The 12,945-nt window shown below is 36.9% G+C and overlaps 1 protein-coding gene and 1 pseudogene across 2 annotated transcripts in view; both read right to left on the reverse strand.

Moving 5' to 3' along the window:
- Window positions 1-12,945, reverse strand: part of Aoah (acyloxyacyl hydrolase) — a 214,424-nt gene that overhangs the window by 160,446 nt on the left and 41,033 nt on the right. For both annotated transcript variants that reach the window (XM_027939630.2, XM_027939631.2), the window contains exon 3: window positions 8,849-8,915. In XM_027939630.2, the coding sequence (XP_027795431.2) occupies window positions 8,849-8,915 (67 nt within the window). The remainder of the gene's footprint in view (window positions 1-8,848; window positions 8,916-12,945) is intronic.
- LOC114096168 (rRNA-processing protein FCF1 homolog pseudogene) lies at window positions 1,143-1,724 on the reverse strand (annotated as a pseudogene).

Genomic DNA, 12,945 nt, shown 5'->3' on the forward strand with positions numbered 1-12,945 from the left:
ATAGAATTCACAAGTTAGTCTATCTGGGCCTGGTGCTTTTTATTTCAAAGGTTAAATACTGATTCTATTTCTTTGATAGATGTAGAAATAGAAATACCTATTCGTATTTTCTGTTTCTTCTTGTGTAAGTTTTGGTGGCTTGGGGTTTTCAAGGAATTGGCCTTTTTCATCTAGGTTATCAAATTTAGAGGCATAATGTTTTTCATAGTGTTTCTTATTTATCCTTTTAACATCATGAGGTTTATAATGATGTTCTCTCTTTCATTTCTCATATCGATAATTTGTGTCCTTTCTTGTTTTTTCTTACTTGGCATGGTTAGAGGTTTATAAGTTTTATTGATCTTGTTAAAGAGCTAGATTTTGGTTTTATGGATTTTTTATATTAATTTCTTAATTTTAATTTTAGGCTCTAATTTTTAAATTTATATTCTTCACTTGCTTGAATTTAATTTCTTCTTTTTCTTCTGTTATCATAAGGTGGAAGCTTAGATGATTGATTTTAGATCTTTCTTCTTTTCTAATATCTGCACTCAATGCTATCAATTTCCCTCTGAGCTCCACTTTCTCTTTATTTCACAAATTTTAATAACTTGTAATTTTACTTTTCCCTCTTTTAAAATTTCTCGAGATTTTCTTTCTTTGATTTCTGTGTTATTTAGAAGTATGTTGTTTAATTTCCATATGTTTGGGATTTCCTGTTTTCTTTCTTTTGTTGATTTCTAGTTTAATGCCACTGAGGTCTAAGAGCAGTCATTTTATGATTTATATTCTTTAAATTTTGTTAAGATGTGCTTTTGGGATCAAAATGTGTCCTGTCCCGGTGAATATTCCATTTGAGCCTGAGAAGAATGTGCATTCTGCTACTGTTGGATGAAGTATTCTTTAGATGTTTTTCCTTGCTTTGAAGTATGTTTCCTTTAAAATTAATATAGCTATTCTTGCTTTCTTTGGATTAATGTTAGGATGGGATATCTTTATTCGTTCACCTTTTGTTTTTCAAAAATCATCAAAAAGAGTATATTTAACCATACTCTGCTCATTATAGAGCAAATGGATGAACAGAATAATTCATAGCATATTTACTGAAATGGTAAGAGAGAAAGTGAGTCAAAGGAAGGCAGAGGAAATTTGTCTTGGAGGAATCAGAACCAAAGGGCTCCATAATCATCTGGCATCTGCTCTATGTTGTACCTATGTTTAGAAATGTACATGTAAAGAACTCCAGGGATCTTCTAGCTCTTTAAGTTCTCAGTCAACTGTATAGCCACGATGCAACATTTGTACTGAGTTACTCTTTGTATTAAGCAGTCACCTGCATAGATTCCTTGGTGTGTGCATGGTAATTGCTTAAACCATGGATCCTTAGTGACCTTATAGCCACTCAATACTCCTGCCCCAATTTCTCAATTCTAGCTATTGCACAAACAGTTATGTAAGGGATACACTTGGCATTTTACAGTCCATCATTGACTGCACTAAGTCCAATTTGGCTTTAAGGGAAAAATTGATAAAGTTGGTATCAATCAGGATGTGAGAAGGTGGGCCCAGCTGTGTATTACATTGGAAGAATATGCAGGAAGGGTGGTGGGGGACTTCCCTTTCTTGCAGTGCACTGAGATCATCTTTCTTTTGTTTATTTTTAGATTTTGATCTTCCTTTTTGTTAAGCCTCTCATCTCTGAGACTAAGCATTCACGTCATGGTCACATATTTCCTTGCATTTTTTTTTTTTATTTCCTGTGTTCACCATGCACACCTGTTTGTTCCATATTCTTGTCTATTCATTTTTCATCTACATATGTTTTCATGTTTATAGTGATTTCCTTGTAGATAACATATGGTCAAGTCTTGATTTTGATCCACCCTGACAATCTCTGTCTTTTAACTGGTGCTTTTAGACCGCTGGTGTCCAAAGTATTTATTGATATAGTTGGATTAATATTACTATATTTGTTACTGTTCTTTATTTGTTGCTCTTGTCCTTTTGTTTTTCATTTTATTTTCAAGCATTTTTCTGCTTTTTGTGATTTTATTACTTTTTATTATTTATTTATTTATTGGTACCAGGGCTTGAAGCCAGGGGTACTTAACCACTGAACAACATCCCCAGCCCTTTTTATATTTTATTTTGAGGCAGGTCTTGCCAAGTTGGTTAGGGCCTTGCTAAGTTTCTGAGGCTGGCTTTGAACTTGTGACCCTTCTGTCTCAGCCTCCTGAGCTGCTGAGATTACAAGTGTGTGCCACCATACCAGTTCTTTTTTAAAAATTTTTTTGTAGTTGTGTATGGACAGCATGCCCTCATTTTATTTGTTTATTTTTATGTGGCGCTGAGGATCAAACCCAGTACCTCACACATGCTAGGCAAGGGCTCTGCCACTGAGCTATAGCCCCAGCCCTGTGGTTTTAAGTGAGCATTTTATATAATTCTATTTTCTCTCTTAGCATGTCAATTTGTACTTCTTTTTTTCTTACCTTTCTTAATAGTTTCTCTAGAGATTGTAATAAACATTTACAACTAATCCAAACCCACTTTCAAATAGCACTATTCTGCTTCAGGGTACTGTGACTATAATATAATAACCCCCCCCCCCAAAAAAAAATCCTAATTCCTCCTTCCTTTAGCTTATATAATTGCTGTCATTCCCCACCTTCACACACACACACACACACACACACACACACACAGAGCCCTCATACACAAATTTATGCAAGCATACATAATTTTATATGTTGGTGCTATTACTATTTTTAACAAACTGGTAATTGTTAGGTCAATTAAGAATAAGAAAAATAAGAGTTTTTATTTTGCTTTCAAGTTTTCCTTCTTTAGTACTCTTCTATGTGAATCTGAGTTTCTGACCTATAATGTTTGTTTGTTTTTTTTTCTCTCTCTCTAGATAACTTCCTTTAACATTTCAGGGAAGGAAAGTCTATTGGCAACACATACTCTCAATTTTTTAAAATTTTGTTTTTGTATAAGAAAGTCTTTATTTCTTCTTAATTTTTGAGGGCTTGATTTTCAGGGTATAGAATTCTAGGTTAGTGGTTTTTTTCATCTTAAAACTTTAAATAGTTTACTCCATTCTTTCTTCTGGTTTGCATTGTTTTGGAGGAGAGATCAGATGAAATTCTTGTCTTTGCTCCTCTGTAGGTAAGATATTCCCCCTTTAGACCTCTTTTAGGGTTTAAAATAATCTTTGATTTTTTTATATTTGAAAAATTTTATGCCCAGGTATAGTTTTTTGTTTGTTTTTTGCTTTGGCATTTATACTGCTGGGTGTTTCCTGAGCTTCCTGGATCTGTGGTTTGGTGTCTGATTTTGATTTGGGAAATTCTCAGACATTATTTCAGATATTTTTTCTGTTCCTTTCTCTCTCTCATTTTCCTTCTGGTACTCCTATTATACATATTACACAGTCCATGGACATTCTGTTCTGTTCATTCTTTGTTTCCTTTGCTTTTCAGTTTGGGAGATTTTTATTGATATATGCTCAAGTTCAAAGATTATTTCTTCAACTATTTTAATAATAAATCCCATCAAAAGCATTCTTCTTCATTATTATTCATTTAATCTCTAACTTTGTGTTAGCTTTTCATTGCTGTGACAAAATACCTTAGGAAAAACAAAGGATGAAGGATTTATTTTGGCTTATGTTTTTGTTCATTATCAGCTGGCTCCTTTTTTTCTGGACCTGTGGTGAGGCAGACCATCATGGTGGATGGTCATGGGGAAGCCAAGTAGCTCAGCTCATGATAACTGAGAAGCAGAAAGAGGACAGAAGGGGGCTGGGGACAAGAGATACCTTTATAGGGTATCCCCTCACTGACCTACTTCTTCCAGCTAGTTGCACATCCTGTAGTGTCCCACCACCTCTCCATAGTCCATTTGATGAACTCATCACTGGATCAATCCATTGATGAGACCAGAGCCCTCATGATCTAATCATTACTCGCTAATTCCACCTCGGAACACTGATGTATTTGGGACAAAGCCTTCAACACACACGCCTTTGGGGAACATTCCAGTTACAAATGGTAACACACCCCCATGGCAATGACCTCTGGAGTCTTAACTCTCATATTTGACCACATCAAGCATGGGTCAAGAGAACAGTTCAGGCTTTTGTGCTCCACTACTGGTTTGTTTCTGTGGCAGTTTCTTCTACTTCTAGGAAGTTGTGATTCTCTGTTTCCACCTTCTCTCTCAAGTGTTAGAGATAGTGGTTTGTCCAGTGACCTTATTTCTCTTAAGAATTTTAGATGTACTGTTGATTTTTCAGTTTGTTCAGCTTTTTACTTATCATAAGGACCAAGTGGTAACTTCCAAGCTCCATACACACAGAACACATCCCATATTAATTTATTTCCTTTTACTATCTTTATAGAGTTGCACAGGAGTGAGGCATGCAGGAGGGAGCCTTCAACTCATTTGGTGGAAACAACTGACAGGCTTAATTAGGATCATGGTGAATTATATTGATGACGATGATCATTATCATCATAAATCTAAAGAAGAGACTTGGGGTTTCCAGATGGGCAAAGTAATAGAACCTACAGAAAAGATTAGGGGGTAGGACTTTTTTCACTTGAAGATGCTCAAATTCAGACTTTTGACCTTACTCTCAAATGAAGTTTTATATAGTAATTCTAAGCAAAGAACATGCCAACAGAATTGAAAGATCTTCCTCATATAATTTAATATTTTACCCCATTTTTGGACCACATTCCTTAGAGTATACTATGAGCTTAATAGTTTCTATAATTATAATTATCTTGAGAATAATATAATTACATTGCTTTATATTTTTGATATCTAGAAAAGCCATTAGTTATATTTAAATTGTACATAATTGTTATGAATTCTGCTTTGCATTTTTCTTCTAAAAATGTTAATAGTGTAGGCTTTTCTAATCTCTAAGAGCTACTGGTCTTGGGACACAATTTGGAGGAAAACATCAATAGATAACAAGAAGCAAGATGAGACTGACAGGACCCAGAGACAGGTTTTCTGTGGCAACATTGAGAACAATAGAGGTCAGGTCTGATAGAGAGGGACCTAGCACATGGACACTGGCTAGAACTGGACTTCTTAGCTAGCTCCTCCTGATATGCTATTGCCTGAAGGTTGAATTTCCCCCAAACTCATGCTGAAACCCAATCCGCAGTGGTATTAAGAAGTGGGGCCTTTAGAGGTAATCAGGTCACAGGGGCAAAGCCTGCATCATGGGATTATGAAAGAGGACCAAGGGAGCTTATTTGCTCCCTCTGCCATGTGAGGCTACAGGGAGAAGGTGGCTTCTATGAAGCAAAGAGTAAGCCTTTGCCAGATAGAATCTGCTTTGATCTTGTACTTCCCAGCCTCCAGAACTGGGAGTGGTAGATGTCTGTGGTGTATAAATTACTCCAGTCTAAGGGGTTTTGTTATAGCAGCCCAAACACACTAAGACTCGGCATGACCCAGGTTCTTGTGGGAATGCATGAGTTTTCAGGTGTCCTACTTCTCTACAGCATCCTGTGGTTCTGCCTGTGGGTAGGGAATGTAATTGCTGCATAATTAGTCCATGAATTATTGAGAACAGACTGGTATGAAATAATAGGAATGATGCCCTCTGGGTTAGGAACACATTTAATATTTTAAGGCTGATATTCAGGTAAAACTAAATCATGTGGTTGTTATTTTCAGGGCCTACATTGACCCAGGGCTGTATCTGATTACCTAACTGAAAACATAAGAAGAACAAACCATATGAAGAGATATTCCTGTCAGCATATAAGTAATATGGGTACAGAAACATTATGGACACACAAAACAAAGGAGGACAGAACCATGAAAAGGAATAATTTATTGCAACTGTCTTACTTAAAAATAACCTACTTGGTGCTTATGAGAATTACTTATCTTAGGAAAATACTAGCTTCTTTCTTCCCCACTACCTACTCAGGAGTAGGTCCTTCTTTTGGTGACTTCTTGGGCTGATTCTTTCTTAACAAGCATGTACATTTGTCTGTTGTATAGTTCACCAACTGTAACTACAATACTTAGTACCCTGTGTTTCCTCTCTCTGACCTTGTGCTTAATTATCTCTCACACCTGCTACTCTACAGCCTGCTACAGAAGAATATTTTGCATGGCAGCTGCTCTTTGGTACCCATTTTGGTCATGGGTATGTATTGCCTTTGTACTCCCTTTGGCTTCTGTGACTGTTTCCAGTTGTCTGTTTGGTGCCTTGATCTAAGTGCCCCAGGGTTTCTCTGCCTAAGCAGTGTTTCTTCCAACAGCATTGGCTAGCACTAAATGTGTAAACAGATTCATTGACTAGGATTAAAGGTGTTTTTCTACTTTTCTATTTTAATATTACTATCAAATATATTTTCTTTGGAGCAGTCTGGTCATGGCTCAATTGAAGTAATACTTTTATTTATTTAAAGATTTCACTAGTTAACAAACATGAATTGAAGATTTTATACACTCAAGTATTACATCAGATCCTGGAGATGCAAAGTTCTCTCCTCCTTTCTTCATTCCCTCCTCTTTTTCCTACCCTCTCTCCTTCTGTCCCTTCCTCCCTTCCTTTCTTCTTTGAATAGTCAATATTTTGCTAAGTACTTGGAGATATAAAAATGAGTGCAATGCAGTCCTAGTCCTCATAAAACTTTCAATCTAGTAGCAACTCAGAAAAGTAAAGGGATCATTAAATTACAAACAGGTGCAATAAATGATGTGCTAGAGGTTTGCATTGGTTCTAGGAGATTGTGCATGCGTGTGTGTGTGTGTGTGTGTGTGTGTGTGTGTGTGCGTGCCTATGGCCTATGTGTAGTGGGGGTAGCATGTTCATATTAGCTTGCATTTGCTTCCAGAAGAGGTGACCTGGAGCTGAGTTCTGGGAGTTGAGGTTTTGCATGTGCCAAGCTTGGAAACATCTACAAACGTCTTAAGGCAAAACCTTCTTGGTGGGTAAGGAGAACTATAAGTGGAGTAGGTCCTGTGGGGTAGCAAGGGATGAATCTGGAAAAGTCCTCAGGACCACTTCATGAAGACTTTTGTGCACAAGGGTAGGAATCCTGCAGAGTGCTGACTTTGAGGAATGTTATGCAAAGGGAGTGCCATGATTAGCTTTGCATTCAAAAGATAATAGTCTAATAATATCGTAGGTTATGGCATTGCAGGGCAATGGGCAAGCCTGCACATCTGTTCTGGTGAGGAGCTAGTGGCAATAATCAAGGTATTTGCTAAAAAGCCTGGGTACCTGCCCTTGAACATTCACACTCCAAGGCTCATGATAAATCACTGTAATGGAGCAAGCTGAGTATTAGTAGAGGCAGGAATACAGCACGGTATAACACCGTTTATCTCCCTTGTCTTTTTAATTTAAGCTCCTTCTGACTTTAAAATTCTGTGGCTCTAGGCTACCTGTTGTGGAGGATGGTGCTGTCTTCCGAGCCTCTCTACTTTAAGGCTAATGGCACATCAAAGAGGAATCCTGTGAGAATGTTCCTAGGAGCACTGTTCACAGAGGGGAAACAGGAAACAACTCAAATGCCCATCAGAGAGAGGGGGAGTAAACTAACAACTGTAGAGACACCAAGCAATGTTATGTCCAGTTGGAGTGAATGAACCACAGCCGTGACACAACTATGTGAGGGCATCTTAGACATACAAACTTAAGTGATAAGTTCCAAAAGGTCTATAAAATATGATGCCCTCTCCCTAAAGTAAGAAAACAGCTAAAATAAAATTATATGCTTTTAAGAGAGATACATGACCTACCTATTATGTAATGTACATTTTTGTATATAATTAAACTATAGAAAGAGGACAGTAAGAGAAGGATGGACAGGGTATGCTGGATGATGTTCCCGTGGGTGGGAAGAGCACGAGAAAGAAAGAGAGGGACCACGTGGTTAGACTAAGTGATTGTCAAGGTTCTGGACTTCAGTTTGGGGTGCTTATTACAGTACTCAAAGTGATTAAGTAAGTAACTACATCTCACGTACAGGAAAGCCATATGTGGCTTGCTGGTAAAATTGTGCCGCAAATAGGAATGTGGTTTAACTAGTCTAGGGCCCTGAGCTGAAGAAGGAAGAAAGGTAAAAAGAGAAAAATAAGCAGGTAGTGATGATGATATGGAGCTGGGAAGATGGAGTGAGCCAGGAAACAGTGAGGTGGGTTTGAGGTGGCTAAGGGAACAAAGCACCAGGCAACCCACACCACCTGTCAATCAGCGGGGTCTCCTGGCCAATCCTGGAAGGACACAGATCTCAGCAAGATCACCTGACCAACCACAGGAGGACTCTAAAAACCTCCCTTTCCTGTCCCAAGCCCTTTCTTGCCGCACTAAGCCCAATAAAATTCCAATCCCAACCCGCTCTATTAGACTGGAGGGTCTCGCCAGGGAGCACATCTCAATAAAGCCTTGTTCAGCAGCTTTTAATCTGCCTACTGTTGATCACTGGTGCCTGACCTTACAGAAACCAGCCAGTGTGAGGAGAGAAGACCCTGGAGAATAGGGGTTTGGAGGTGAGGGGAAGAGTGGGCACAGGTTGGGCAGCCCATGGGCAATGGGGGCAAGTGCTTGTGTCAGCCAATATTCTAGGGTCATCTGTAGTAGGTAAATTCCCTCTGAAAGCCTCTTGGAGAGGAAGTGACCAGCTTCCCACACTGCAATTCAAGGTGAGCCTCACTAGAGTGACAAAGGAGCTGAATCTTGTTTCAATTTTCCAGTATTACCAAGACCTGGAATATCAGCTCAAGTCCTTGTCTGGTAAACCCATCGAACAAAGGCTCCTCTCTCCCAGTTTCCCTGAAGGCCAGAGCAACTGACTCAACTTCAATGCCATGTCATACTCACAGTTTTATGATGTCTGATCCAAACTTGTGAACCATTAAGTAGCAGGTGGTTTTCAAGAACAGTTTTTCTAAGAAAAAATAAAGAGAGCAAATAGAATTCATTTTATTATGGTGAATTTAAAACACAAGTTAATGATGATCTTAATGAGGAACAAAGGTTGAGTAATTAATTAATGAAGAATGTGAGTATTTAATTTTAAGGCTTTGGTAATTTTAAAGTGAATGTATCTTTTAAAATATCATTTCCATCTCAGGTTTACATGAATTCCACTTTACTAGATGTGCTAAAGACCAACAGTTTATTATGAAAACAGTTTCACTTTGGGTTTTCATTTTCTTTATCGAAACCAAGGAATATCTGAATGTGGGCTTAGATCTCATTTGTTGAAATTGAAAGAAACACAACTTGTGTGAAAGTCAATAATCTGGAATGTGGATCGGACAGATATTCTTCTCGGGTCTAATTTTTGCTGTTACCGTCCTGGAGCTAGAAGATCAACTGTTAACCCTTGTCCCTGCACTGCCACCTGCATCCTGAACACAAGACACACACGGCACAGGTACACCCTTCAACAAAATATCTCAGGAGGACTCAGGGATGTTTTGTGGATGGATCCATCTACATATTGTGACTAGTCAATTCTCATCCTGCTTCTCCACTTTGTGAGTCTGTTGTGGAACCCTGCTAATTAAACTTTGGGTCTTATAGTTAAGGCCAGATGAGCGGTCCTGGGAAGAGATGACTGAAGCGAATTGACCTTTCCATGCTCAAATTGGGGGACCTAGGCCTTGCTTGAAGCGTGAGTTGTTGAAATAACAGAAAAAAATATAGGGAACTCTCCCTGGTTCTTCAATTTCACTTAGAGGTAAGTGATATTAAATATTATTTTTGTATTAAAATAGATATATTACATGGATTTTTAAAAACAATAAAGGACAACTTCAAACATAGTATGTTCTTGAACTAAGCAATTAAAAATATATCTCCACATTACTGCTGAATTTAATGAAATAACAAGTTATAAGGGAATACTGTTATTAACTGCATAGCAATAAATTAGATAACTTAGATGAAATGGGGAAATTCTAGAAAGACAAAAATGCCAAAAGTGACTCAAGAATAAATGGACAATTTGCATAGACATATAACAAGTAGGAAGATTAAATTATTAATAAACATCTCACAGGTCTGCGGTTATGGCTCAGTGGTAGAGTGCTTGCCTAACACATGCGAGGCGCTGGGTTCGATCCTCAGCACCACAGAAAAAACTAAATAAAAAATAAAATAAAGGTATTGGGTCCAACTATTAAAAAAAAAAAAAAAAAAACCCTCACAAATAAAAGCCCTAGACTAGAAGACCTCACTGGTGACTTCTACCAAGCATTTAAAGATCAACACCAACTCATCACAACTTTTCCAAAAACTGGAAGAGGAGACTCCATTTCTTAACAGTCATAATGACAGTATTACTTTGATACAAAAACCAGGCACATCCCTTAAAAAAGAAAACTATAACCAAATTCTCTTATAAATATGGCCACAAAAATCCTCAATAAAATACCAGCAACATAGAAATAAGTTTTATACTGTAACCTTGTAAAATTTATCCCCAAAATGAAAAAATTTTTTAACATCTGAAAATCAACAAATGTTTTACATCACATCAAGAAAAGACAAAAACCGTATAATCATTTAATAGATGAGAAAATATTTGTCAAAATACCACATCCCTTCATGAATAAAAAAAAGAGAGAGAACAAAAACAAAAAAGTAGGAATAAAAGGGAACTTCTACAACATGATAAAGGTTATCTACAAAAATGTCACAGCTGATGTGATATTTAATGGCAAAAGAATGAATCATTTCCTTCTAAGATGAGGAAAGGCAAGAATGTTTGCTGTCACCACTTCTATTCAACATTATATTGGGAATTCTAGCCAAAAAGTTAGGGGAGAGAGAGAGAGAGAGAGAGAGAGAGAGAGAGAGAGAGAGAGAGAGAGAGAGAGAAAAGGCATCCAGAATCGAAAAAAAAAGAAAATAATACTATTGTGTAGATGATATCATCTTGTATGTTCAAAATCCTAAGAAATCCATTTAAAAACTATAATAACTACTAAATGAGTTTAGCAAATTTGTGGCAGGATACAAAGTTGTAATGCAAACTCAACTGTCTTTCTGTGAAGCATAAATGAGCAAATAAATGAAATTTAAAAAACAATGCCATTTACAATAGTATCAAAAAGAATTAAACATTTAGGAATACATTTAACAAAAAGATATGATATATTCTTTGAATCTCTATTATTAAAAGAAGTTAAAGAAGACCTAAATAAATGGAAATACATCCTCAGTTTATGGATTGGCAGACTTAATATTGTTAAGGTGGCAATCTCCCTAAATTGGCCCACAGATTTAATGCAATCTCTATCAAAGTCCTAACTTCTATGTAGAAAATGATCAGCTGATCCTAATCTTTATGGGGAAATTCAAAATTCAGAATAGCTAAAATAATTTTGAAAGAGGAAAACAAAGGTAGAGAGTTTATACTTTCCAATTTCAAAATTATTATAAAAATAACCAAGACAGTGGGATATTAGAATAGGGATACAGATCAATGAAATAGAATCAAAAGCCTCAAAATAAACCCTGAAATGTCTAATCAATTGACTTTTGACAAGGGTGCCAAGAAAATTTCAATAGTGGGAGGAATTTAACAAATGGTGCTTGGAACAATTGGAGCAAAAGAATAAATGCATTCCTTCACCTCACACCATTATAAAAACAACTCAAGATGGACCAAAGACCTAACTGTAAAAGCTTCAACTATAAAAATCTTAGAAGAAAATATTGCTACAAATCACTGTGTGTTTGAACTAGCTTAAATATGACACCAAAAATATGAGAAAAAGAAAAAAATGAACAAATTTTATTTCCTCAAAATTAAAAAAAAAAAACAACTTATTTTGTGCTTCAAAGGTTAGCATTGAGAAAAGAATGCAATAAGACATTTGCAAATCATATGATAGATGATTTAGCACAGGGTACTAGAATATATAAAGGACTATTAAAACTTACATCAAATTTGTGGGAGGCAGTTGATTTGGACTAGGCTTTTGCACTAGGTATCAAGAGACTAAACCAATGTGGAGTGTCATTGCAACAGCTGAGCATTAGTTAAATGCAGGAGACTCCATAGCCAATTAATCAATTAAACTGGAAACAATTAAGTTGTTTCTATGACACACTTCCTTCCATTTTCTATAAATGCTATCAGATCATGTTACTAGTTGGATTTCTCTGGACCTGCTTTTGTTCCAGAGTTTATCTGATTTATGAATTTTTTGTTCTCTTCTACTTGTTCTGTTTTGTATATAATTGCTCAAATAAGCTCTACTAAAATTTAAAAGCCTAGGGATTTTTTCTTTTAACAGATTTTGCTAGTCAGCAGAATCCAAAGCAGATCTCCAGGGACTTCTCAGGAGCACGATAGCCAGAGATAGGTAACTACTGAGTCCAAGATGCTCACTGTTTTCCTGCTATATCTAGGGATCATGGGTAAATTCTCTTTAGGATTCTGAAACTACCCAGATTTTGTTTTAAACAGAGTTTGTTTGAGCAAATTTTTGGTTTGGAAGTTGATTTTATAATCATGAATAAAAGATTCCTCTTTGTGCCTTGAGCCCAAGTCCATGGTTAATTTGTGCTGGGAGAGATCATATGACCCTTGGAGTTTGTGGTGGCTGAGCAAGTCAGACAGGAACTAAAATGGGTTTGTTAGGAATAAGATTGGATCTTATAGAGATGTCTTAAATGTTTGGTCAGAAAGAAACTAGACTAGATAGATATGATGAGTTCATCTGGGGTTGAAGAGTCCAGAACTCCCTGTTCCATAAGAGAAGGAATTATGAGTTAATCTGGATCTAATTAGTCTAGACCCCCCCGCCACCACCCAGTCTGGAACTGCAGCCAATTTTCTATTTTCTATACAGAGACCACCATTTTCTAGAGAAATGAATGAGACTTATCTTGGGGTTGCAGTGGCCACAGTGGGGAGGCAGGGACTCCATTTAGGTCTGCAGATACCCAGTGAGTAACTA

Source organism: Marmota flaviventris, chromosome 1 (genome assembly GCF_047511675.1).
Source record: "Marmota flaviventris isolate mMarFla1 chromosome 1, mMarFla1.hap1, whole genome shotgun sequence".
Taxonomy (NCBI): domain Eukaryota; kingdom Metazoa; phylum Chordata; class Mammalia; order Rodentia; family Sciuridae; genus Marmota; species Marmota flaviventris.